We start from the raw sequence: 24,074 nt of genomic DNA, 5'->3' as shown, positions 1-24,074 counted from the left end.
AACAACAAAGGACAACTTGAAGCTAAAATTTCTCAAAGTTCTGAAAACACAAACATACGTGGTTGCAGTTGTGGTAATGATGGTGGTTGGGTTGGGTAGCATTGCTGCTGTCATTCTGCTGGCTGTTGTGTGAAGCACCTGGCCTGGGGGTGCAACAATGATTCATTAATTGAAAAATGAATTTCAGTCAGTTTTCAACACAGTCATGCTAAAGAAATACCTAGAAGCATACAATGCTACATGTGACAGCTGAAAAGCACCTAAGCTAATTATTGTAACCCTTCCTTATATGCATAAATGTCGCAGCAACTGTGGCAGTAGCAGGTGTTTCACTTGTGGCTTTTCAAATTTCCACAAGTGATAGCTTTGGTGGGTATTGTAATAGAAGGAATTGCTTCAGTTTGATTTTCACTTGTTTTTGAATAATTGTAATTAATAGTAAATGAGCTTCAGTTACTGCATATGTTTTTTGAGTGGCTGTTGCAGGTTTTGAATGAGCTGTGGTTGGTAGATTTTGATATGTTGTGGGATTCATTGTAGATCCTGTTCAGTAAGTTATGGTTGTGTGTACATCTCTTGTGGTAGGTACATATTTGAGTGGTCATAGTTAGTGTTGTAATTGAAGCAGTTGTGCTTGAGGTAGTGGTATGTGCAGTTGTTTATGTTGTTATAGTTGGTGTGGTAGTTGTCGAGATTGTGGTGGATACAGAGGTTGCAGTGGTGATTTTTGCAGTGACCGGTGCAGTTGTGGATGTCATTGTCGTAGTCAATGTTGTTCTTGTGGGCATCATCATGGTTGTAGGTGATGCTGTTGTGCTTGTGGTTCTGGAAAGCAGAGTTGTGGATGTCGTTGCAGTTGGTGTCATCGTTGTCGACTTTGTTGTGGCTGTAGTGGTAGTGGTCAAAGTTGGTGTTGTGGGTGATGCAGTTGTTCTTGATGTAGAGGTAGGTAGGGTTGTGGATGTTGTTATTGCTGTAATTGTAAATGGTAGCTGGCGGTATTGTTATGGGTAGAGTGGTGCTTGTTGCAGTGGTAGGTGCAGTTGTGGTTGTAGTTGGTGTGATAGTTGTTGGTATTGTGGTAGAAGCAGTGGCTGCATTGAGTCTAGCTGCAGTGGTGGGTGCAGGTGTAGATGTCATCATGGTCGCATTTGATGTTGTAGTTGTGGGCCTCATGGTGTTTCTTGGTGATGCTGTTGTGCTTGACGTTGTAGCGAGGGTTGTGGATATTGTTGTAGTCGGTATTGTCATTTTTGGTTCCGTTGCAGTTGTCATTGATTTAGTTGTACCTGAAGTGGCAGGCGCGATTGTGAATGTTTTAGTTGTCCTAATTGGTGTGTTAGTTGATGCAGTTGTGGTTGATGTAGTGGTAGGTGCAGTTGTGGATGTCATCATGGTTGTAGTTGGTAGTGTAGTTGTGGGCTTCATGGTCATTGTGTTGGATGTTGCTGTGCTTGATGTAGTTGCATGCACAGTTGAGGAAGTTGTCATTTTTATAGTTATGGGCTTCATAGTCATCGTGGACGATGTAACTGTGGTTGTACTGGAAGGCACAGTTATAAATGTCCTAGTTTGTGTCATTGTTGTCAGCATTGTCGTGATTGTACTGGATGCAGTTTTGGTTTTTGGTGAAGCTATTGTGGTGATAGGTATAGTTGTAACTGTCCCTGTTGCAATAGTTGGTGTTGTAGTTGTGGATGTCATGGGTACTATACGGGATGCTATTGTAGTTGTCCGTATTGCTGGTAGGATCTTTGACCTCACACTCGTGAACTTACCTGTAGCAGCAGGAGTTATAGACGTGGGCTTCATGGTGGCTGTCTTTGATGTTGTGTTTGTAGAGGTAAGTGCTTTTGTGGATGCTGGTGCTGTTGTAGTTGTTCTCCCCGTTTTTGGCTTCATGGTGGTTGTAGTGGTTGCTGTTGTTCTTGTTGCAGTGCTAGCCACAACTGTGGATGTTGTCCTTGTAGTTGTGGGTTTCATCATGGTTGAAGTAGATGTATTTGTGCTGCTTGAAGTGGTTGACCCAGCTGTGGATGTCATTGTTGTTGTAGTTGCTGCAGTTGTGGGCTTCATGTCTGTTGTAATGTATGCTGCTGTTCGTGTTGTAGTAGTAGCTGTAGTGGTGGATGTCAAGGTTGTTATAGTTGACATTGCATTTGTGGGTACCATGGTGATTGTAGGTGATGCAGGTGTAATTGTAGTGGTTGATGCAATTGTGGATGTCGTCATTAATGTAACTAGTGTCAAAGTTGTTGGTTTGATGCTGGTTGTTGTTGATGCAGTTGTACTTGATATAGTGGCAGGTGCAGTTGTGGATGTTGTTGTTGTTGTAGTTGGTGTTATAGATGTGGGCCTCATGATAGTTGTACTGGATGTAGTTCTGCTAGTTTCAGTGATAGGCAAGGTTGTGGTTGTCATTGTTGTGGCCATCACCATGGCTGAAGTAGATGTGCTAGTGCTCGGTGTTGTGGATGGCACAGTTGTCTTCGTTGTTGTACTGGGTTGTTGCTGGGATGTTGTAGTGGTCGTAGATGGTGTTGCAGTTGATGCAGTTGTGCTTGATGAAGTGGTTGGTGCTGCTGTAGATGTTGTAGTGGTCGTAGATGGTGTTGCAGTTGATGCAGTTGTGCTTGATGAAATGGTTGGCGCCGCTGTGGATGTTGTAGTGGTCATTGTTAGTGGAGTAGTTGAAGCAGTTGTGCTTGATGCAGTGGTAGGTGCTGCTGTAGATGTTGTTGTGGTCGTAGATGGTGTTGCAATTGATGCAGTTGTGCTTGATGTTGTTGTTGGTGCAGCTGTGGATTTTGTAGTGGTCGTAGATGGTATTGCAGTTGATGCAGCTGTGCTTGATGAAGTGGTTGGTGCTGCTGTGGATGTTGTACTGGTCATTGTTAGTCGTGCAGTTGAAGCTGTTGTGCTTGATGAAGTGGTTGGTGCTGCTGTGGATGTTGTACTGGTCATTGTTAGTGGTGCAGTTGAAGCTGATGTGCTTGATGAAGTGGTTGGTGCTGCTGTGGATGTTGTAGTGGTCGTAGATGGTTTTGCAATTGATGCAGTTGTGCTAGATGTTGTTGTTAGTGCTGCTGTGGATGTTGTAGTGGTCGTAGATGATGTTGCAGTTGATGCAGCTGTGCTTGATGAAGTGGTTGGTGCTGCTGTGGATGTTGTAGTGGTCGTAGATGGTGTTGCAGTTGATGCAGTTGTGCTAGATGTTGTTGTTGGTGCTGCTGTGGATGTTGTAGTGGTCGTAGATGGTGTTGCAGTTGATGCAGTTGATGCAGTTGTGCTTGATGAAGTGGTTGGTGCTGCTGTGGATGTTGTAGTGGTCATTGTTAGTGGTGCAGATGATGCAGTTGTGCTTGATGAAGTGGTTGGTGCTGCTGTGGATGTTGTAGTGGTCGTAGATGGTGTTGCAATTGATGCAGTTGTGCTAGATGTTGTTGTTGGTGCTGCTGTGGATGTTGTAGTGGTCGTAGATGGTGTTGCAGTAGATGCAGCTGTGCTTGCTGAAGTGGTTGGTGCTGCTGTGGATGTTGTAGTGGTCGTAGATGGTGTTGCAGTTGATGCAGTTGTGCTTGTTAAAGTGGCTGGTGCTGCTGTGGATGTTGTAGAGGTTATTGTTAGTGGTGCAGTTGAAGCAGTTGTGCTTGATGTAGTGGTTGGTGCTGCTGTGGATGTTGTAGTGGTCGTAGATGGTGTTGCAATTGATCCAGTTGTGCTAGATGTTGTTGTTGGTGCTGCTGTGGATGTTGTAGTGGTCGTAGATGGTGTTGCAGTTGATGCAGCTGTGCTTGATGAAGTGGTTGGTGCTGCTGTGGATGTTATAGTGGTCGTAGATGGTGTTGCAGTTGAAGCAGTTGTGCTTGCTGTAGTGGTTGGGGCTGCTGTGAATGTTGTATTGGTTGTAGATGGTGTTGCAGTTGATGCAGTTGTGCTTGATGTAGTGGTTGGTGCTGCTGTGGATGTTGTAGTGGTCGTAGATGATGTTGCAGGTGATGCAGCTGTGCTTGATGAAGTGGTTGGTGCTGCTGTGGATGTTGTAGTGGTTGTAGATGGTGTTGCAGTTGATGCAGTTGCGCGTGATGAAGTGGTTGGTGCTGCTGTGGATCTTGTAGTGGTCATTATTAGTGGTGCAGTTGAAGCAGATGTGCTTGATGAAGTGGTTGGTGCTGCTGTGGATGTTGTAGTGGTCATTGTTAGTGGTGCAGTTGAAGCTGTTGTGCTTGATGTAGTGGTTGGTGCTGCTGTGGATGTTGTAGTGGTCGTAGATGGTGTTGCAATTGATGCAGTTGTGCTAGATGTTGTTGTTAGTGCTGCTGTGGATGTTATAGTGGTCGTAGATGGTGTTGCAGTTGATGCAGTTGTGCTTGATGAAGTGGTTGGTGCTGCTGTGGATGTTGTAGTGGTCGTAGATGGTGTTGCAGTTGAAGCAGTTGTGCTTGCTGTAGTGGTTGGGGCTGCTGTGAATGTTGTATTGGTTGTAGATGGTGTTGCAGTTGATGCAGTTGTGCTTGATGTAGTGGTTGGTGCTGCTGTGGATGTTGTAGTGGTCGTAGATGATGTTGCAGGTGATGCAGCTGTGCTTGATGAAGTGGTTGGTGCTGCTGTGGATGTTGTAGTGGTTGTAGATGGTGTTGCAGTTGATGCAGTTGCGCGTGATGAAGTGGTTGGTGCTGCTGTGGATCTTGTAGTGGTCATTATTAGTGGTGCAGTTGAAGCAGATGTGCTTGATGAAGTGGTTGGTGCTGCTGTGGATGTTGTAGTGGTCATTGTTAGTGGTGCAGTTGAAGCTGTTGTGCTTGATGTAGTGGTTGGTGCTGCTGTGGATGTTGTAGTGGTCGTAGATGGTGTTGCAATTGATGCAGTTGTGCTTGATGTTGTTGTTGGTGCAGCTGTGGATGTTGTAGTGGTCGTAGATGGTATTGCAGTTGATGCAGCTGTGCTTGATGAAGTGGTTGGTGCTGCTGTGGATGTTGTACTGGTCATTGTTAGTGGTGCAGTTGAAGCTGTTGTGCTTGATGTAGTGGTTGGTGCTGCTGTGGATGTTGTAGTGGTTGTAGATGGTTTTGCAATTGATGCAGTTGTGCTAGATGTTGTTGTTAGTGCTGCTGTGGATGTTGTAGTGGTCGTAGATGATGTTGCAGTTGATGCAGCTGTGCTTGATGAAGTGGTTGGTGCTGCTGTGGATGTTGTAGTGGTCGTAGATGGTTTTGCAATTGATGCAGTTGTGCTAGATGTTGTTGTTAGTGCTGCTGTGGATGTTGTAGTGGTCGTAGATGATGTTGCAGTTGATGCAGCTGTGCTTGATGAAGTGGTTGGTGCTGCTGTGGATGTTGTAGTGGTCGTAGATGGTGTTGCAGTTGATGCAGTTGTGCTTGATGAAGTGGTTGGTGCTGCTGTGGATGTTGTAGTGGTCGTAGATGGTGTTGCAATTGATGCAGTTGTGCTTGATGTTGTTGTTGGTGCAGCTGTGGATGTTGTAGTGGTCGTAGATGATGTTGCAGTTGATGCAGCTGTGCTTGATGAAGTGGTTGGTGCTGCTGTGGATGTTGTAGTGGTCGTAGATGGTTTTGCAATTGATGCAGTTGTGCTAGATGTTGTTGTTAGTGCTGCTGTGGATGTTGTAGTGGTCGTAGATGATGTTGCAGTTGATGCAGCTGTGCTTGATGAAGTGGTTGGTGCTGCTGTGGATGTTGTAGTGGTCGTAGATGGTGTTGCAGTTGATGCAGTTGTGCTTGATGAAGTGGTTGGTGCTGCTGTGGATGTTGTAGTGGTCGTAGATGGTGTTGCAATTGATGCAGTTGTGCTTGATGTTGTTGTTGGTGCAGCTGTGGATGTTGTAGTGGTCGTAGATGGTATTGCAGTTGATGCAGCTGTGCTTGATGAAGTGGTTGGTGCTGCTGTGGATGTTGTACTGGTCATTGTTAGTGGTGCAGTTGAAGCTGTTGTGCTTGATGTAGTGGTTGGTGCTGCTGTGGATGTTGTAGTGGTTGTAGATGGTTTTGCAATTGATGCAGTTGTGCTAGATGTTGTTGTTAGTGCTGCTGTGGATGTTGTAGTGGTCGTAGATGATGTTGCAGTTGATGCAGCTGTGCTTGATGAAGTGGTTGGTGCTGCTGTGGATGTTGTAGTGGTCGTAGATGGTTTTGCAATTGATGCAGTTGTGCTAGATGTTGTTGTTAGTGCTGCTGTGGATGTTGTAGTGGTCGTAGATGATGTTGCAGTTGATGCAGCTGTGCTTGATGAAGTGGTTGGTGCTGCTGTGGATGTTGTAGTGGTCGTAGATGGTGTTGCAGTTGATGCAGTTGTGCTAGATGTTGTTGTTGGTGCTGCTGTGGATGTTGTAGTGGTTATTGTTAGTGGTGCAGTTGAAGCAGTTGGGCTTGATGTAGTGCTTGGTGCTGCTGTGGATGTTGTAGTGGTCGTAGATGGTGTTGCAGTTGATGCAGTTGTGCTTGATGAAGTGGTTGGTGCTGCTGTGGATGTTGTAGTGGTCGTAGATGGTGTTGCAGTTGATGCAGTTGTGCTTGATGAAGTGGTTGGTGCTGCTGTGGATCTTGTAGTAGTCATTATTAGTGGTGCAGTTGAAGCAGTTGGGCTTGATGTAGTGGTTGGTGCTGCTGTGGATGTTGTAGTGGTCGTAGATGGTGTTGCAGTTGATGCAGTTGTCCTTGATGAAGTGGTTGGTTCTGCTGTGGATGTTGTAGTGGTTATTGTTAGTGGTGCAGTTGAAGCAGTTGGGCTTGATGTAGTGCTTGGTGCTGCTGTGGATGTTGTAGTGGTTGTAGATGGTGTTGCAGTTGATGCAGCTGTGCTTGATGAAGTGGTTGGTGCTGCTGTGGATGTTGTAGTGGTCGTAGATGGTGTTGCAGTTGATGCAGTTGTGCTAGATGTTGTTCTTGGTGCTGCTGTGGATGTTGTAGTGGTCGTAGATGGTGTTGCAGTTGATGCAGTTGATGCAGTTGTGCTTGATGAAGTGGTTGGTGCTGCTGTGGATGTTGTAGTGGTCGTAGATGGTGTTGCAATTGATGCAGTTGTGCTAGATGTTGTTGTTGGTGCTGCTGTGGATGTTGTAGTGGTCGTAGATGGTGTTGCAGTTGATGCAGTTGTGCTTGTTAAAGTGGCTGGTGCTGCTGTGGATGTTGTAGAGGTTATTGTTAGTGGTGCAGTTGAAGCAGTTGTGCTTGATGTAGTGGTTGGTGCTGCTGTGGATGTTGTAGTGGTCGTAGATGGTGTTGCAATTGATGCAGTTGTGCTAGATGTTGTTGTTGGTGCTGCTGTGGATGTTGTAGTGGTCGTAGATGGTGTTGCAGTAGATGCAGCTGTGCTTGATGAAGTGGTTGGTGCTGCTGTGGATGTTGTAGTGGTCGTAGATGGTGTTGCAGTTGATGCAGTTGTGCTTGATGAAGTGGTTGGTGCTGCTGTGGATGTTTTTGTGGTTGTAGATGGTGTTACAGTTGAAGCAGTTGTGCTTGCTGTAGTGGTTGGTGCTGCTGTGGATCTTGTTGTAGTCGTAGATGGGGTTGCAATTGATGCAGTTGTGCTTGATGTTGTTGGTTCTGCTGTGGATGTTGTAGTGGTTATTGTTAGTGGTGCAGTTGAAGCAGTTGGGCTTGATGTAGTGCTTGGTGCTGCTGTGGATGTTGTAGTGGTCGTAGATGGTGTTGCAGTTGATGCAGTTGTGCTTGATGAAGTGGTTGGTGCTGCTGTGGATGTTGTAGTGGTCATAGATGGTGTTGCAGTTGATGCAGTTGTGCTTGATGAAGTGGTTGGTGCTGCTGTGGATCTTGTAGTGGTCATTATTAGTGGTGCAGTTGAAGCAGTTGGGCTTGATGTAGTGGTTGGTGCTGCTGTGGATGTTGTAGTGGTCGTAGATGGTGTTGCAGTTGATGCAGTTGTCCTTGATGAAGTGGTTGGTGCTGCTGTGGATGTTGTAGTGGTAATTGTTAGTGGTGCAGTTGAAGCAGTTGTGCTTGATGCAGTGGTAGGTGCTGCTGTAGATGTTGTTGTGATCGTAGATGGTGTTTCAGTTGATGCAGTGGTAGGTGCAACTGTGGATGTTGTAGTGGTCGCAGATGGTGTTGCAGTTGATGCAGTTGTGCTTGATGAAGTTGTTGGTGCTGCTATGGATGTTGTAGTGGTCGTAGATGAGGTTGCAATTGATGCAGTTGTGCTAGATGTTGTTGTTGGTGCTGCTGTGGATGTTGTATTAGTTATTGTTAGTGGTGCAGTTGACGCAGTTGTGCTTGATGTAGTGGTTGGTGCTACTGTGGATGTTGTAGTGGTCGTAGATGGGGTTGCAATTGATGCAGTTGTGCTTGATGTTGTTGTTGGTGCTGCTGTGGATGTTGTAGTGGTCGTAGATGGTGTTGCACTTGATGCAGTTGTGCTTGATGAAGTGGTTGGTGCTAATGTGGATGTTGTAGTGCTCATTGTTAGTGGTGCAGTTGAAGCAGTTGTGCTTGATGTAGTGGTTGGTGCTGCTGTGGATGTTGTAGTGGTCGAATATGGTGTTGCAGTTGATGTAGTTGTAATTGATGCAGTGGTAGGTGCTGCTGTGGATGTTGTAGTGGTCGTAGATGGTGTTGCAATTGATGCAGCTGTTCTAGATGTTGTTGTTGGTGCTGCTGTGGATGTTGTAGTGGTCGTGGATGGTGTTGCAATTGATGCAGTTGTACTAGATGTTGTTGTTGGTGCTGCTGTGGATGTTGTAGTGGTCGTAGATGGGGTTGCAATTGATGCAGTTGTGCTTGATGTTGTTGTTGGTGCTGCTGTGGATGTTGTAGTGGTTATTGTTAGTGGTGCAGTTGAAGCAGTTGAGCTTGATGTAGTGGTTGGTGCTGCTGTGGATGTTGTAGTGGTCATTGTTAGTGGTGCAGTTGAAGCAGTTGTGCTTGATGTAGTGGTTGGTGCTGCTGTGGATGTTGTAGTGGTCGTGGATGGTGTTACAATTGATGCAGTTGTGCTAGATGTTGTTGCTGCTGCTGTGGATGTTGTAGTGGTCGTAGGTGGTGTTGCAGTAGATGCAGCTGTGCTTGATGAAGTGGTTGGTGCTGCTGTGGATGTTGTAGTGGTCGTAGATGCTGTTGCAGTTGATGCAGTTGTGCTTGATGAAGTGGTTGGTGCTGCTGTGGATGTTGTAGTGGTCGAATATGGTGTTGCAGTTGATGTAGTTGTAATTGATGCAGTGGTAGGTGCTGCTGTGGATGTTGTAGTGGTCGTAGATGTTGTTGCAGTTGATGCAGGTGTACTTGATGTAGTGGTTGGTGCTGCTGTGGATGTTGTAGTGGTCGTAGGTGTTGTTGCAGTTGATGCAGGTGTGCTTGATGTAGTGGTTGGTGCTGCTGTGGATGTTGTAGTGGTCGTAGATGGTGTTGCAATTGATGCAGTTGTGCTAGATGTTGTTGTTGGTGCTGCTGTGGATGTTGTAGTGGTCGTGGATGGTGTTGCAATTGATGCAGTTGTGCTAGATGTTGTTGTTGGTGCTGCTGTGGATGTTGTAGTGGTCGTAGATGGTGTTGCAGTTGAAGCAGTTGTGCTTGATGTAGTGGTTGGTGCAACTGTGGATGTTGTAGTGGTCGTAGATGGGGTTGCAATTGATGCAGTTGTGCTTGATGTTGTTGTTGGTGCTGCTGTGGATGTTGTAGTGGTCGTCGATGGTGTTGCACTTGATGCAGTTGTCCTTGATGAAGTGGTTGGTGCTGCTGTGGATGTTGTAGTGGTAATTGTTAGTGGTGCAGTTGAAGCAGTTGTGCTTGATGCAGTGGTAGGTGCTGCTGTAGATGTTGTTGTGGTCGTAGATGGTGTTTCAGTTGATGCTGTGGTAGGTGCTGCTGTGGATGTTGTAGTGGTCGCAGATGGTGTTGCAGTTGATGCAGTTGTGCTTGATGAAGTTGTTGGTGCTGCTATGGATGTTGTAGTGGTCGTAGATGAGGTTGCAATTGATGCAGTTGTGCTAGATGTTGTTGTTGGTGCTGCTGTGGATGTTGTATTAGTTATTGTTAGTGGTGCAGTTGACGCAGTTGTGCTTGATGTAGTGGTTGGTGCTACTGTGGATGTTGTAGTGGTCGTAGATGGTGTTGCAATTGATGCAGTTGTGCTTGATGTTGTTGTTGGTGCTGCTGTGGATGTTGTAGTGGTCGTAGATGGTGTTGCACTTGATGCAGTTGTGCTTGATGAAGTGGTTGGTGCTAATGTGGATATTGTAGTGCTTATTGTTAGTGGTGCAGTTGAAGCAGTTGTGCTTGATGTAGTGGTTGGTGCTGCTGTAGATGTTGTAGTGGTCGTAGATAGTGTTGCAGTTGATGTAGTTGTGCTTGATGAAATGGTTGGTGCTGCTGTGGATGTTGTAGTGGTCGTAGATGGTGTTGCAGTTGATGCAGTTGTGCTTGATGAAGTGGTTGGTGCTGCTGTGGATGTTGTAGTGGTCGTAGATGGTGTTGCAGTTGATGCAGTTGTGCTTGATGAAGTGGTTGGTGCTGCTGTGGATGTTTTTGTGGTTGTAGATGGTGTTACACTTGAAGCAGTTGTGCTTGATGTAGTGGTTGGTGCTGCTGTGGATGTTGTAGTGGTCGTAGATGGTGTTGCAATTGATGCAGTTGTGCTAGATGTTGTTGTTGGTGCTGCTGTGGATGTTGTAGTGGATATTGTTAGTGGTGCAGTTGAAGCAGTTGTGCTTGATGTAGTGGTTGGTGCTGCTGTAGATGTTGTAGTGGTCGTAGATAGTGTTGCAGTTGATGTAGTTGTGCTTGATGAAATGGTTGGCGCCGCTGTGGATGTTGTAGTGGTCATTGTTAGTGGAGTAGTTGAAGCAGTGGTTGGTGCTGCTGTCGATGTTGTATTGGTCGTAGATGGTGTTGCAATTGATGCAGTTGTGCTAGATGTTGTTGTTGGTGGTGCTGTGGATGTTGTAGTGGTCGTAGATGGTGTTGCAATTGATGCAGTTGTGCTAGATGTTGTTGTTGGTGCTGCTGTGGATGTTGTAGTGGTCGTAGATGGTGTTGCATTTGATGGAGTTGTAATTGATGCAGTGGTAGGTGCTGCTGTGGATATTCTAGTGGTCGTAGATGCTGTTGCAGTTGAAGCAGTTGTGCTTGATGTAGTGGTTGGTGCTGCTGTGGATGTTGTAGTGGTGGAATATGGTGTTGCAGTTGATGTAGTTGTAATTGATGCAGTGGTAGGTGCTGCTGTGGATGTTGTAGTGGTCGTAGATGGTGTTGCAATTGATGCAGTTGTTCTAGATGTTGTTTTTGGTGCTGCTGTGGATGTTGTAGTGGTCGTGGATGGTGTTGCAGTTGATGCAGTTGTGCTTGATGAAGTGGTTGGTGCTAATGTGGATGTTGTAGTGCTCATTGTTAGTGGTGCAGTTGAAGCAGTTGTGCTTGATGTAGTGGTTGGTGCTGCTGTGGATGTTGTAGTGGTTGTAGATGTTGTTGCAGTTGATGCAGGTGTGCTTGATGTAGTGGTTGGTGCTGCTGTGGATGTTGTAGTGGTCGTAGATGGTGTTGCAATTGATGCAGTTGTGCTTGATGTTGTTGTTGTTGCTGCTGTGGATGTTGTAGTGGTCGTGGATGGTGTTGCAATTGATGCAGTTGTGCTTGATGTTGTTGTTGGTGCTGCTGTGGATGTTGTAGTGGTCATGGATGGTGTTCCACTTGATGCAGTTGTGCTTGATGAAGTGGTTGGTGCTAATGTGGATGTTGTAGTGCTCATTGTTAGTGGTGCAGTTGAAGCAGTTGTGCTTGATGTAGTGGTTGGTGCTGCTGTGGATGTTGTAGTGGTGGAATATGGTGTTGCAGTTGATGTAGTTGTAATTGATGCAGTGGTAGGTGCTGCTGTGGATGTTGTAGTGGTCGTAGATGGTGTTGCAATTGATGCAGTTGTGCTAGATGTTGTTGTTGGTGCAGCTGTGGATGTTGTAGTGGTTATTGTTAGTGGTGCCGTTGAAGCAGTTGTGCTTGATGTAGTGGTTGGTGCTGCTGTACATGTTGTAGTGGTCGTAGATGGTGTTGCAGTTGATGTAGTTGTGCTTGATGAAATGGTTGGCGCCGCTGTGGATGTTGTAGTGGTCATTGTTAGTGGAGTAGTTGAAGCAGGGGTTGGTGCTGCTGTCGATGTTGTATTGGTCGTAGATGGTGTTGCATTTGATGTAGTTGTAATTGATGCAGTGGTAGGTGCTGCTGTGGATATTCTAGTGGTCGTAGATGCTGTTGCAGTTGAAGCAGTTGTGCTTGATGTAGTGGTTGGTGCTGCTGTGGATGTTGTAGTGGTCGAATATGGTGTTGCAGTTGATGTAGTTGTAATTGATGCAGTGGTAGGTGCTGCTGTGGATGTTGTAGTGGTCGTAGTTGGTGTTGCAGTTGATGCAGTTGATGCAGTTGTGCTTGATGAAGTGGTTGGTGCTGCTGTGGATGTTGTAGTGGTCATTGTTTGTGGTGCAGATGATGCAGTTGTGCTTGATGAAGTGGTTGGTGCTGCTGTGGATGTTGTAGTGGTCGTAGATGGTGTTGCAATTGATGCAGTTGTGCTAGATGTTGTTGTTGGTGCTGCTGTGGATGTTGTAGTGGTCGTAGATGGTGTTGCAGTAGATGCAGCTGTGCTTGCTGAAGTGGTTGGTGCTGCTGTGGATGTTGTAGTGGTCGTAGATGGTGTTGCAGTTGATGCAGTTGTGCTTGTTAAAGTGGCTGGTGCTGCTGTGGATGTTGTAGAGGTTATTGTTAGTGGTGCAGTTGAAGCAGTTGTGCTTGATGTAGTGGTTGGTGCTGCTGTGGGTGTTGTAGTGGTCGTAGATGGTGTTGCAATTGATGCAGTTGTGCTAGATGTTGTTGTTGGTGCTGCTGTGGATGTTGTAGTGGTCGTAGATGGTGTTGCAGTAGATGCAGCTGTGCTTGATGAAGTGGTTGGTGCTGCTGTGGATGTTGTAGTGGTCGTAGATGGTGTTGCAGTTGATGCAGTTGTGCTTGATGAAGTGGTTGGTGCTGCTGTGGATGTTTTTGTGGTTGTAGATGGTGTTACAGTTGAAGCAGTTGTGCTTGCTGTAGTGGTTGGTGCTGCTGTGGATGTTGTAGTAGTCGTAGATGGGGTTGCAATTGATGCAGTTGTGCTTGATGTTGTTGGTTCTGCTGTGGATGTTGTAGTGGTTATTGTTAGTGGTGCAGTTGAAGCAGTTGGGCTTGATGTAGTGCTTGGTGCTGCTGTGGATGTTGTAGTGGTCATAGATGGTGTTGCAGTTGATGCAGTTGTGCTTGATGAAGTGGTTGGTGCTGCTGTGGATGTTGTAGTGGTCATTGTTTGTGGTGCAGATGATGCAGTTGTGCTTGATGAAGTGGTTGGTGCTGCTGTGGATGTTGTAGTGGTCGTAGATGGTGTTGCAATTGATGCAGTTGTGCTAGATGTTGTTGTTGGTGCTGCTGTGGATGTTGTAGTGGTCGTAGATGGTGTTGCAGTAGATGCAGCTGTGCTTGCTGAAGTGGTTGGTGCTGCTGTGGATGTTGTAGTGGTCGTAGATGGTGTTGCAGTTGATACAGTTGTGCTTGTTAAAGTGGCTGGTGCTGCTGTGGATGTTGTAGAGGTTATTGTTAGTGGTGCAGTTGAAGCAGTTGTGCTTGATGTAGTGGTTGGTGCTGCTGTGGATGTTGTAGTGGTCGTAGATGGTGTTGCAATTGATGCAGTTGTGCTAGATGTTGTTGTTGGTGCTGCTGTGGATGTTGTAGTGGTCGTAGATGGTGTTGCAGTAGATGCAGCTGTGCTTGATGAAGTGGTTGGTGCTGCTGTGGATGTTGTAGTGGTCGTAGATGGTGTTGCAGTTGATGCAGTTGTGCTTGATGAAGTGGTTGGTGCTGCTGTGGATGTTTTTGTGGTTGTAGATGGTGTTAGAGTTGAAGCAGTTGTGCTTGCTGTAGTGGTTGGTGCTGCTGTGGATGTTGTAGTAGTCGTAGATGGGGTTGCAATTGATGCAGTTGTGCTTGATGTTGTTGGTTCTGCTGTGGATGTTGTAGTGGTTATTGTTAGTGGTGCAGTTGAAGCAGTTGGGCTTGATGTAGTGCTTGGTGCTGCTGTGGATGTTGTAGTGGTCATAGATGGTGTTGCAGTTGATGCAGTTGTGCTTGATGAAGTGGTTGGTGCTGCTGTGGATCTTGTAGTGGTCATTATTAGTGGTGCAGTTGAAGCAGTTGGGCTTGATGTAGTGGTTGGTGCTGCTGTGGATGTTGTAGTGGTCGTAGATGGTGTTACAGTTGAAGCAGTTGTGCTTGCTGTAGTGGTTGGTGCTGCTGTGGATGTTGTAGTGGTCGTAGATGGTGTTGCAATTGATGCAGTTGTGCTTGATGAAGTGGTTGGTGCTGCTGTGGATGTTGTTGTGGTCGTAGATGGTGTTACAGTTGAAGCAGTTGTGCTTGATGTAGTGGTTGGTGCTGCTGTGGATGTTGTAGTGGTCGTAGATGGTGTTGCAGTTGATGCAGTTGTGCTTGATGAAGTGGCTGGTGCTGCTGTGGATGTTGTAGAGGTTATTGTTAGTGGTGCAGTTGAAGCAGTTGTGCTCGATGTAGTGGTTGGTGCTGCTGTGGATGTTGTAGTGGTCATAGATGGTGTTGCAATTGATGCAGTTGTGCTTGATGAAGTGGCTGGTGCTGCTGTGGATGTTGTAGAGGTTATTATTAGTGGTGCAGTTGAAGCAGTTGTGCTCGATGTAGTGGTTGGTGCTGCTGTGGATGTTGTAGTGGTCATAGATGGTGTTGCAATTGATGCAGTTGTGCTAGATGTTGTTGTTGGTGCTGCTGTGGATGTTGTAGTGGTTATTGTTAGTGGTGCAGTTGAAGCAGTTGTGCTTGATGTAGTGGTTGGTGCTGCTGTAGATGTTGTAGTGGTCGTAGATGGTGTTGCAGTTGATGTAGTTGTGCTTGATGAAATGGTGGGCGCTGCTGTGGATGTTGTAGTGGTCATTGTTAGTGGAGTAGTTGAAGCAGTGGTTGGTGCTGCTGTCGATGTTGTATTGGTCGTAGATGGTGTTGCAATTGATGCAGTTGTGCTAGATGTTGTTGTTGGTGGTGCTGTGGATGTTGTAGTGGTCGTAGATGGTGTTGCAATTGATGCAGTTGTGCTAGATGTTGTTGTTGGTGCTGCTGTGGATGTTGTAGTGGTCGTAGATGGTGTTGCATTTGATGGAGTTGTAATTGATGCAGTGGTAGGTGCTGCTGTGGATATTCTAGTGGTCGTAGATGCTGTTGCAGTTGAAGCAGTTGTGCTTGATGTAGTGGTTGGTGCTGCTGTGGATGTTGTAGTGGAGGAATATGGTGTTGCAGTTGATGTAGTTGTAATTGATGCAGTGGTAGGTGCTGCTGTGGATGTTGTAGTGGTCGTAGATGGTGTTGCAATTGATGCAGTTGTTCTAGATGTTGTTTTTGGTGCTGCTGTGGATGTTGTAGTGGTCGTGGATGGTGTTGCAGTTGATGCAGTTGTACTAGATGTTGTTGTTGGTGCTGCTGTGGATGTTGTAGTGGTTGTAGATGTTGTTGCAGTTGATGCAGGTGTGCTTGATGTAGTGGTTGGTGCTGCTGTGGATGTTGTAGTGGTCGTAGATGGTGTTGCAATTGATGCAGTTGTGCTTGATGTTGTTGTTGGTGCTGCTGTGGATGTTGTAGTGGTCGTGGATGGTGTTGCAATTGATGCAGTTGTGCTTGATGTTGTTGTTGGTGCTGCTGTGGATGTTGTAGTGGTCATGGATGGTGTTCCACTTGATGCAGTTGTGCTTGATGAAGTGGTTGGTGCTAATGTGGATGTTGTAGTGCTCATTGTTAGTGGTGCAGTTGAAGCAGTTGTGCTTGATGTAGTGGTTGGTGCTGCTGTGGATGTTGTAGTGGTGGAATATGGTGTTGCAGTTGATGTAGTTGTAATTGATGCAGTGGTAGGTGCTGCTGTGGATGTTGTAGTGGTCGTAGATGGTGTTGCAATTGATGCAGTTGTGCTAGATGTTGTTGTTGGTGCTGCTGTGGATGTTGTAGTGGTTATTGTTAGTGGTGCAGTTGAAGCAGTTGTGCTTGATGTAGTGGTTGGTGCTGCTGTAGATGTTGTAGTGGTCGTAGATGGTGTTGCAGTTGATGTAGTTGTGCTTGATGAAATGGTTGGCGCCGCTGTGGATGTTGTAGTGGTCATTGTTAGTGGAGTAGTTGAAGCAGGGGTTGGTGCTGCTGTCGATGTTGTATTGGTCGTAGATGGTGTTGCATTTGATGTAGTTGTAATTGATGCAGTGGTAGGTGCTGCTGTGGATATTCTAGTGGTCGTAGATGCTGTTGCAGTTGAAGCAGTTGTGCTTGATGTAGTGGTTGGTGCTGCTGTGGATGTTGTAGTGGTCGAATATGGTGTTGCAGTTGATGTAGTTGTAATTGATGCAGTGGTAGGTGCTGCTGTGGATGTTGTAGTGGTCGTAGATGGTGTTGCAATTGATGCAGCTGTTCTAGATGTTGTTGTTGGTGCTGCTGTGGATATTGTAGTGGTCGTGGATGGTGTTGCAATTGATGCAGTTGTACTAAATGTTGTTGTTGGTGCTGCTGTGGATGTTGTAGTGGTTGTAGATGTTGTTGCAGTTGATGCAGGTGTGCTTGATGTAGTGGTTGGTGCTGCTGTGGATGTTGTAGTGGTCGTAGATGGTGTTGCAATTGATGCAGTTGTGCTTGATGTTGTTGTTGGTGCTGCTGTGGATGTTGTAGTGGTCGTGGATGGTGTTGCAGTTGATGCAGTTGTGCTTGTTAAAGTGGCTGGTGCTGCTGTGGATGTTGTAGAGGTTATTGTTAGTGGTGCAGTTGAAGCAGTTGTGCTTGATGTAGTGGTTGGTGCTGCTGTGGATGTTGTAGTGGTCGTAGATGGTGTTGTAATTGATGCAGTTGTGCTAGATGTTGTTGTTGGTGCTGCTGTGGATGTTGTAGTGGTCGTGGATGGTGTTGCAGTAGATGCAGCTGTGCTTGATGAAGTGGTTGGTGCTGCTGTGGATGTTGTAGTGGTCGTAGATGGTGTTGCAGTTGATGCAGTTGTGCTTGATGAAGTGGTTGGTGCTGCTGTGGATGTTTTTGTGGTTGTAGATGGTGTTACAGTTGAAGCAGTTGTGCTTGCTGTAGTGGTTGGTGCTGCTGTGGATGTTGTAGTAGTCGTAGATGGGGTTGCAATTGATACAGTTGTGCTTGATGTTGTTGGTTCTGCTGTGGATGTTGTAGTGGTTATTGTTAGTGGTGCAGTTGAAGCAGTTGGGCTTGATGTAGTGCTTGGTGCTGCTGTGGATGTTGTAGTGGTTGTAGATGGTGTTGCAGTTGATGCAGCTGTGCTTGATGAAGTGGTTGGTGCTGCTGTGGATGTTGTAGTGGTCGTAGATGGTGTTGCAGTTGATGCAGTTGTGCTAGATGTTGTTGTTGATGCTGCTGTGGATGTTGTAGTGGTCGTAGATGGTGTTGCAGTTGATGCAGTTGATGCAGTTGTGCTTGATGAAGTGGTTGGTGCTGCTGTGGATGTTGTAGTGGTCATTGTTTGTGGTGCAGATGATGCAGTTGTGCTTGATGAAGTGGTTGGTGCTGCTGTGGATGTTGTAGTGGTCGTAGATGGTGTTGCAATTGATGCAGTTGTGCTAGATGTTGTTGTTGGTGCTGCTGTGGATGTTGTAGTGGTCGTAGATGGTGTTGCAGTAGATGCAGCTGTGCTTGATGAAGTGGTTGGTGCTGCTGTGGATGTTGTAGTGGTCGTAGATGGTGTTGCAGTTGATGCAGTTGTGCTTGATGAAGTGGTTGGTGCTGCTGTGGATGTTTTTGTGGTTGTAGATGGTGTTACAGTTGAAGCAGTTGTGCTTGCTGTAGTGGTTGGTGCTGCTGTGGATGTTGTAGTAGTCGTAGATGGGGTTGCAATTGATGCAGTTGTGCTTGATGTTGTTGGTTCTGCTGTGGATGTTGTAGTGGTTATTGTTAGTGGTGCAGTTGAAGCAGTTGGGCTTGATGTAGTGCTTGGTGCTGCTGTGGATGTTGTAGTGGTCATAGATGGTGTTGCAGTTGATGCAGTTGTGCTTGATGAAGTGGTTGGTGCTGCTGTGGATGTTGTAGTGGTCATTGTTTGTGGTGCAGATGATGCAGTTGTGCTTGATGAAGTGGTTGGTGCTGCTGTGGATGTTGTAGTGGTCGTAGATGGTGTTGCAATTGATGCAGTTGTGCTAGATGTTGTTGTTGGTGCTGCTGTGGATGTTGTAGTGGTCGTAGATGGTGTTGCAGTAGATGCAGCTGTGCTTGCTGAAGTGGTTGGTGCTGCTGTGGATGTTGTAGTGGTCGTAGATGGTGTTGCAGTTGATGCAGTTGTGCTTGTTAAAGTGGCTGGTGCTGCTGTGGATGTTGTAGAGGTTATTGTTAGTGGTGCAGTTGAAGCAGTTGTGCTTGATGTAGTGGTTGGTGCTGCTGTGGATGTTGTAGTGGTCGTAGATGGTGTTGCAATTGATGCAGTTGTGCTAGATGTTGTTGTTGGTGCTGCTGTGGATGTTGTAGTGGTCGTAGATGGTGTTGCAGTAGATGCAGCTGTGCTTGATGAAGTGGTTGGTGCTGCTGTGGATGTTGTAGTGGTCGTAGATGGTGTTGCAGTTGATGCAGTTGTGCTTGATGAAGTGGTTGGTGCTGCTGTGGATGTTTTTGTGGTTGTAGATGGTGTTACAGTTGAAGCAGTTGTGCTTGCTGTAGTGGTTGGTGCTGCTGTGGATGTTGTAGTAGTCGTAGATGGGGTTGCAATTGATGCAGTTGTGCTTGATGTTGTTGGTTCTGCTGTGGATGTTGTAGTGGTTATTGTTAGTGGTGCAGTTGAAGCAGTTGGGCTTGATGTAGTGCTTGGTGCTGCTGTGGATGTTGTAGTGGTCATAGATGGTGTTGCAGTTGATGCAGTTGTGCTTGATGAAGTGGTTGGTGCTGCTGTGGATCTTGTAGTGGTCATTATTAGTGGTGCAGTTGAAGCAGTTGGGCTTGATGTAGTGGTTGGTGCTGCTGTGGATGTTGTAGTGGTCGTAGATGGTGTTACAGTTGAAGCAGTTGTGCTTGCTGTAGTGGTTGGTGCTGCTGTGGATGTTGTAGTGGTCGTAGATGGTGTTGCAATTGATGCAGTTGTGCTTGATGAAGTGGTTGGTGCTGCTGTGGATGTTGTTGTGGTCGTAGATGGTGTTACAGTTGAAGCAGTTGTGCTTGATGTAGTGGTTGGTGCTGCTGTGGATGTTGTAGTGGTCGTAGATGGTGTTGCAGTTGATGCAGTTGTGCTTGATGAAGTGGCTGGTGCTGCTGTGGATGTTGTAGAGGTTATTGTTAGTGGTGCAGTTGAAGCAGTTGTGCTCGATGTAGTGGTTGGTGCTGCTGTGGATGTTGTAGTGGTCATAGATGGTGTTGCAATTGATGCAGTTGTGCTTGATGAAGTGGCTGGTGCTGCTGTGGATGTTGTAGAGGTTATTATTAGTGGTGCAGTTGAAGCAGTTGTGCTCGATGTAGTGGTTGGTGCTGCTGTGGATGTTGTAGTGGTCATAGATGGTGTTGCAATTGATGCAGTTGTGCTAGATGTTGTTGTTGGTGCTGCTGTGGATGTTGTAGTGGTTATTGTTAGTGGTGCAGTTGAAGCAGTTGTGCTTGATGTAGTGGTTGGTGCTGCTGTAGATGTTGTAGTGGTCGTAGATGGTGTTGCAGTTGATGTAGTTGTGCTTGATGAAATGGTGGGCGCTGCTGTGGATGTTGTAGTGGTCATTGTTAGTGGAGTAGTTGAAGCAGTGGTTGGTGCTGCTGTCGATGTTGTATTGGTCGTAGATGGTGTTGCAATTGATGCAGTTGTTCTAGATGTTGTTTTTGGTGCTGCTGTGGATGTTGTAGTGGTCGTGGATGGTGTTGCAGTTGATGCAGTTGTACTAGATGTTGTTGTTGGTGCTGCTGTGGATGTTGTAGTGGTTGTAGATGTTGTTGCAGTTGATGCAGGTGTGCTTGATGTAGTGGTTGGTGCTGCTGTGGATGTTGTAGTGGTCATAGATGGTGTTGCAGTTGATGCAGTTGTGCTTGATGAAGTGGTTGGTGCTGCTGTGGATCTTGTAGTGGTCATTATTAGTGGTGCAGTTGAAGCAGTTGGGCTTGATGTAGTGGTTGGTGCTGCTGTGGATGTTGTAGTGGTCGTAGATGGTGTTACAGTTGAAGCAGTTGTGCTTGCTGTAGTGGTTGGTGCTGCTGTGGATGTTGTAGTGGTCGTAGATGGTGTTGCAATTGATGCAGTTGTGCTTGATGAAGTGGTTGGTGCTGCTGTGGATGTTGTTGTGGTCGTAGATGGTGTTACAGTTGAAGCAGTTGTGCTTGATGTAGTGGTTGGTGCTGCTGTGGATGTTGTAGTGGTCGTAGATGGTGTTGCAATTGATGCAGTTGTGCTAGATGTTGTTGTTGGTGCTGCTGTGGATGTTGTAGTGGTCGTAGATGGTGTTGCATTTGATGGAGTTGTAATTGATGCAGTGGTAGGTGCTGCTGTGGATATTCTAGTGGTCGTAGATGCTGTTGCAGTTGAAGCAGTTGTGCTTGATGTAGTGGTTGGTGCTGCTGTGGATGTTGTAGTGGAGGAATATGGTGTTGCAGTTGATGTAGTTGTAATTGATGCAGTGGTAGGTGCTGCTGTGGATGTTGTAGTGGTCGTAGATGGTGTTGCAATTGATGCAGTTGTTCTAGATGTTGTTTTTGGTGCTGCTGTGGATGTTGTAGTGGTCGTGGATGGTGTTGCAGTTGATGCAGTTGTACTAGATGTTGTTGTTGGTGCTGCTGTGGATGTTGTAGTGGTTGTAGATGTTGTTGCAGTTGATGCAGGTGTGCTTGATGTAGTGGTTGGTGCTGCTGTGGATGTTGTAGTGGTCGTAGATGGTGTTGCAATTGATGCAGTTGTGCTTGATGTTGTTGTTGGTGCTGCTGTGGATGTTGTAGTGGTCGTGGATGGTGTTGCAATTGATGCAGTTGTGCTTGATGTTGTTGTTGGTGCTGCTGTGGATGTTGTAGTGGTCATGGATGGTGTTCCACTTGATGCAGTTGTGCTTGATGAAGTGGTTGGTGCTAATGTGGATGTTGTAGTGCTCATTGTTAGTGGTGCAGTTGAAGCAGTTGTGCTTGATGTAGTGGTTGGTGCTGCTGTGGATGTTGTAGTGGTGGAATATGGTGTTGCAGTTGATGTAGTTGTAATTGATGCAGTGGTAGGTGCTGCTGTGGATGTTGTAGTGGTCGTAGATGGTGTTGCAATTGATGCAGTTGTGCTAGATGTTGTTGTTGGTGCTGCTGTGGATGTTGTAGTGGTTATTGTTAGTGGTGCAGTTGAAGCAGTTGTGCTTGATGTAGTGGTTGGTGCTGCTGTAGATGTTGTAGTGGTCGTAGATGGTGTTGCAGTTGATGTAGTTGTGCTTGATGAAATGGTTGGCGCCGCTGTGGATGTTGTAGTGGTCATTGTTAGTGGAGTAGTTGAAGCAGGGGTTGGTGCTGCTGTCGATGTTGTATTGGTCGTAGATGGTGTTGCATTTGATGTAGTTGTAATTGATGCAGTGGTAGGTGCTGCTGTGGATATTCTAGTGGTCGTAGATGCTGTTGCAGTTGAAGCAGTTGTGCTTGATGTAGTGGTTGGTGCTGCTGTGGATGTTGTAGTGGTCGAATATGGTGTTGCAGTTGATGTAGTTGTAATTGATGCAGTGGTAGGTGCTGCTGTGGATGTTGTAGTGGTCGTAGATGGTGTTGCAATTGATGCAGCTGTTCTAGATGTTGTTGTTGGTGCTGCTGTGGATATTGTAGTGGTCGTGGATGGTGTTGCAATTGATGCAGTTGTACTAAATGTTGTTGTTGGTGCTGCTGTGGATGTTGTAGTGGTTGTAGATGTTGTTGCAGTTGATGCAGGTGTGCTTGATGTAGTGGTTGGTGCTGCTGTGGATGTTGTAGTGGTCGTAGATGGTGTTGCAATTGATGCAGTTGTGCTTGATGTTGTTGTTGGTGCTGCTGTGGATGTTGTAGTGGTCGTGGATGGTGTTGCAGTTGATGCAGTTGTGCTTGTTAAAGTGGCTGGTGCTGCTGTGGATGTTGTAGAGGTTATTGTTAGTGGTGCAGTTGAAGCAGTTGTGCTTGATGTAGTGGTTGGTGCTGCTGTGGATGTTGTAGTGGTCGTAGATGGTGTTGTAATTGATGCAGTTGTGCTAGATGTTGTTGTTGGTGCTGCTGTGGATGTTGTAGTGGTCGTGGATGGTGTTGCAGTAGATGCAGCTGTGCTTGATGAAGTGGTTGGTGCTGCTGTGGATGTTGTAGTGGTCGTAGATGGTGTTGCAGTTGATGCAGTTGTGCTTGATGAAGTGGTTGGTGCTGCTGTGGATGTTTTTGTGGTTGTAGATGGTGTTACAGTTGAAGCAGTTGTGCTTGCTGTAGTGGTTGGTGCTGCTGTGGATGTTGTAGTAGTCGTAGATGGGGTTGCAATTGATACAGTTGTGCTTGATGTTGTTGGTTCTGCTGTGGATGTTGTAGTGGTTATTGTTAGTGGTGCAGTTGAAGCAGTTGGGCTTGATGTAGTGCTTGGTGCTGCTGTGGATGTTGTAGTGGTTGTAGATGGTGTTGCAGTTGATGCAGCTGTGCTTGATGAAGTGGTTGGTGCTGCTGTGGATGTTGTAGTGGTCGTAGATGGTGTTGCAGTTGATGCAGTTGTGCTAGATGTTGTTGTTGATGCTGCTGTGGATGTTGTAGTGGTCGTAGATGGTGTTGCAGTTGATGCAGTTGATGCAGTTGTGCTTGATGAAGTGGTTGGTGCTGCTGTGGATGTTGTAGTGGTCATTGTTTGTGGTGCAGATGATGCAGTTGTGCTTGATGAAGTGGTTGGTGCTGCTGTGGATGTTGTAGTGGTCGTAGATGGTGTTGCAATTGATGCAGTTGTGCTAGATGTTGTTGTTGGTGCTGCTGTGGATGTTGTAGTGGTCGTAGATGGTGTTGCAGTAGATGCAGCTGTGCTTGATGAAGTGGTTGGTGCTGCTGTGGATGTTGTAGTGGTCGTAGATGGTGTTGCAGTTGATGCAGTTGTGCTTGATGAAGTGGTTGGTGCTGCTGTGGATGTTTTTGTGGTTGTAGATGGTGTTACAGTTGAAGCAGTTGTGCTTGCTGTAGTGGTTGGTGCTGCTGTGGATGTTGTAGTAGTCGTAGATGGGGTTGCAATTGATGCAGTTGTGCTTGATGTTGTTGGTTCTGCTGTGGATGTTGTAGTGGTTATTGTTAGTGGTGCAGTTGAAGCAGTTGGGCTTGATGTAGTGCTTGGTGCTGCTGTGGATGTTGTAGTGGTCATAGATGGTGTTGCAGTTGATGCAGTTGTGCTTGATGAAGTGGTTGGTGCTGCTGTGGATGTTGTAGTGGTCATTGTTTGTGGTGCAGATGATGCAGTTGTGCTTGATGAAGTGGTTGGTGCTGCTGTGGATGTTGTAGTGGTCGTAGATGGTGTTGCAATTGATGCAGTTGTGCTAGATGTTGTTGTTGGTGCTGCTGTGGATGTTGTAGTGGTCGTAGATGGTGTTGCAGTAGATGCAGCTGTGCTTGCTGAAGTGGTTGGTGCTGCTGTGGATGTTGTAGTGGTCGTAGATGGTGTTGCAGTTGATGCAGTTGTGCTTGTTAAAGTGGCTGGTGCTGCTGTGGATGTTGTAGAGGTTATTGTTAGTGGTGCAGTTGAAGCAGTTGTGCTTGATGTAGTGGTTGGTGCTGCTGTGGATGTTGTAGTGGTCGTAGATGGTGTTGCAATTGATGCAGTTGTGCTAGATGTTGTTGTTGGTGCTGCTGTGGATGTTGTAGTGGTCGTAGATGGTGTTGCAGTAGATGCAGCTGTGCTTGATGAAGTGGTTGGTGCTGCTGTGGATGTTGTAGTGGTCGTAGATGGTGTTGCAGTTGATGCAGTTGTGCTTGATGAAGTGGTTGGTGCTGCTGTGGATGTTTTTGTGGTTGTAGATGGTGTTACAGTTGAAGCAGTTGTGCTTGCTGTAGTGGTTGGTGCTGCTGTGGATGTTGTAGTAGTCGTAGATGGGGTTGCAATTGATGCAGTTGTGCTTGATGTTGTTGGTT

General features: G+C 46.4%; 3 protein-coding genes across 3 annotated transcripts in view; all 3 read right to left on the bottom strand.

Moving 5' to 3' along the window:
* Nucleotides 1-24,074, bottom strand: part of LOC111861086 (uncharacterized) — a 167,139-nt gene that overhangs the window by 17,602 nt on the left and 125,463 nt on the right. The window contains exon 10 of the mRNA XM_072707093.1: nt 59-143. Within this exon, the coding sequence (XP_072563194.1) occupies nt 59-143 (85 nt within the window). The remainder of the gene's footprint in view (nt 1-58; nt 144-24,074) is intronic.
* LOC140583139 (uncharacterized) lies at nt 1,340-18,766 on the bottom strand. The gene is made up of 6 exons (XM_072707779.1): nt 14,181-18,766; nt 11,988-13,844; nt 10,231-11,330; nt 1,951-2,386; nt 1,779-1,896; nt 1,340-1,532 (listed from the first exon to the last, which is right to left on the bottom strand). The coding sequence occupies exons 1-6, from the start codon at nt 18,082-18,084 to the stop codon at nt 1,340-1,342; spliced, it is 7,608 nt and encodes a 2,535-aa protein (XP_072563880.1). The 5' UTR covers nt 18,085-18,766.
* LOC140583138 (uncharacterized) lies at nt 18,804-24,064 on the bottom strand. Its single transcript, XM_072707778.1, has 2 exons — nt 18,925-24,064; nt 18,804-18,851 (listed from the first exon to the last, which is right to left on the bottom strand). The coding sequence occupies exons 1-2, from the start codon at nt 23,380-23,382 to the stop codon at nt 18,804-18,806; spliced, it is 4,506 nt and encodes a 1,501-aa protein (XP_072563879.1). The 5' UTR covers nt 23,383-24,064.

This window comes from Paramormyrops kingsleyae, chromosome 25 (assembly GCF_048594095.1).
Source record: "Paramormyrops kingsleyae isolate MSU_618 chromosome 25, PKINGS_0.4, whole genome shotgun sequence".
In the NCBI taxonomy this organism is placed as follows: domain Eukaryota; kingdom Metazoa; phylum Chordata; class Actinopteri; order Osteoglossiformes; family Mormyridae; genus Paramormyrops; species Paramormyrops kingsleyae.
Note: the sequence above shows the minus strand (reverse complement) of the source record. Positions and strands in the feature narration are given on the sequence as shown.

Bases quoted from the DNA above. Each gene is read 5' to 3' on its own strand.
- LOC140583138 (XM_072707778.1), bottom strand. From the start codon at position 23,382: ATGACCACTACAACATCCACAGCAGCACCAACCACTTCATCAAGCACA. The intron at 18,852-18,924 runs GCAGCACCAACC...CAACATCCACAG, and splicing joins TGACCACTACAAGATCCACA to CAGCACCAAGCACTACATCA.
- LOC140583139 (XM_072707779.1), bottom strand. From the start codon at position 18,084: ATGACCACTACAACATCCACAGCAGCACCAACCACTTCATCAAGCACA. The intron at 13,845-14,180 runs GCCCAACTGCTT...AAACATCCACAG, and splicing joins AGCACCAACCACTACATCAA to CAGCACCAACCACTTCATCA. The intron at 11,331-11,987 runs GTACAGCAGCAC...CATCCACATTAG, and splicing joins ATCTACGACCACTACAACAT to CACCAACCACTTCATCAAGC.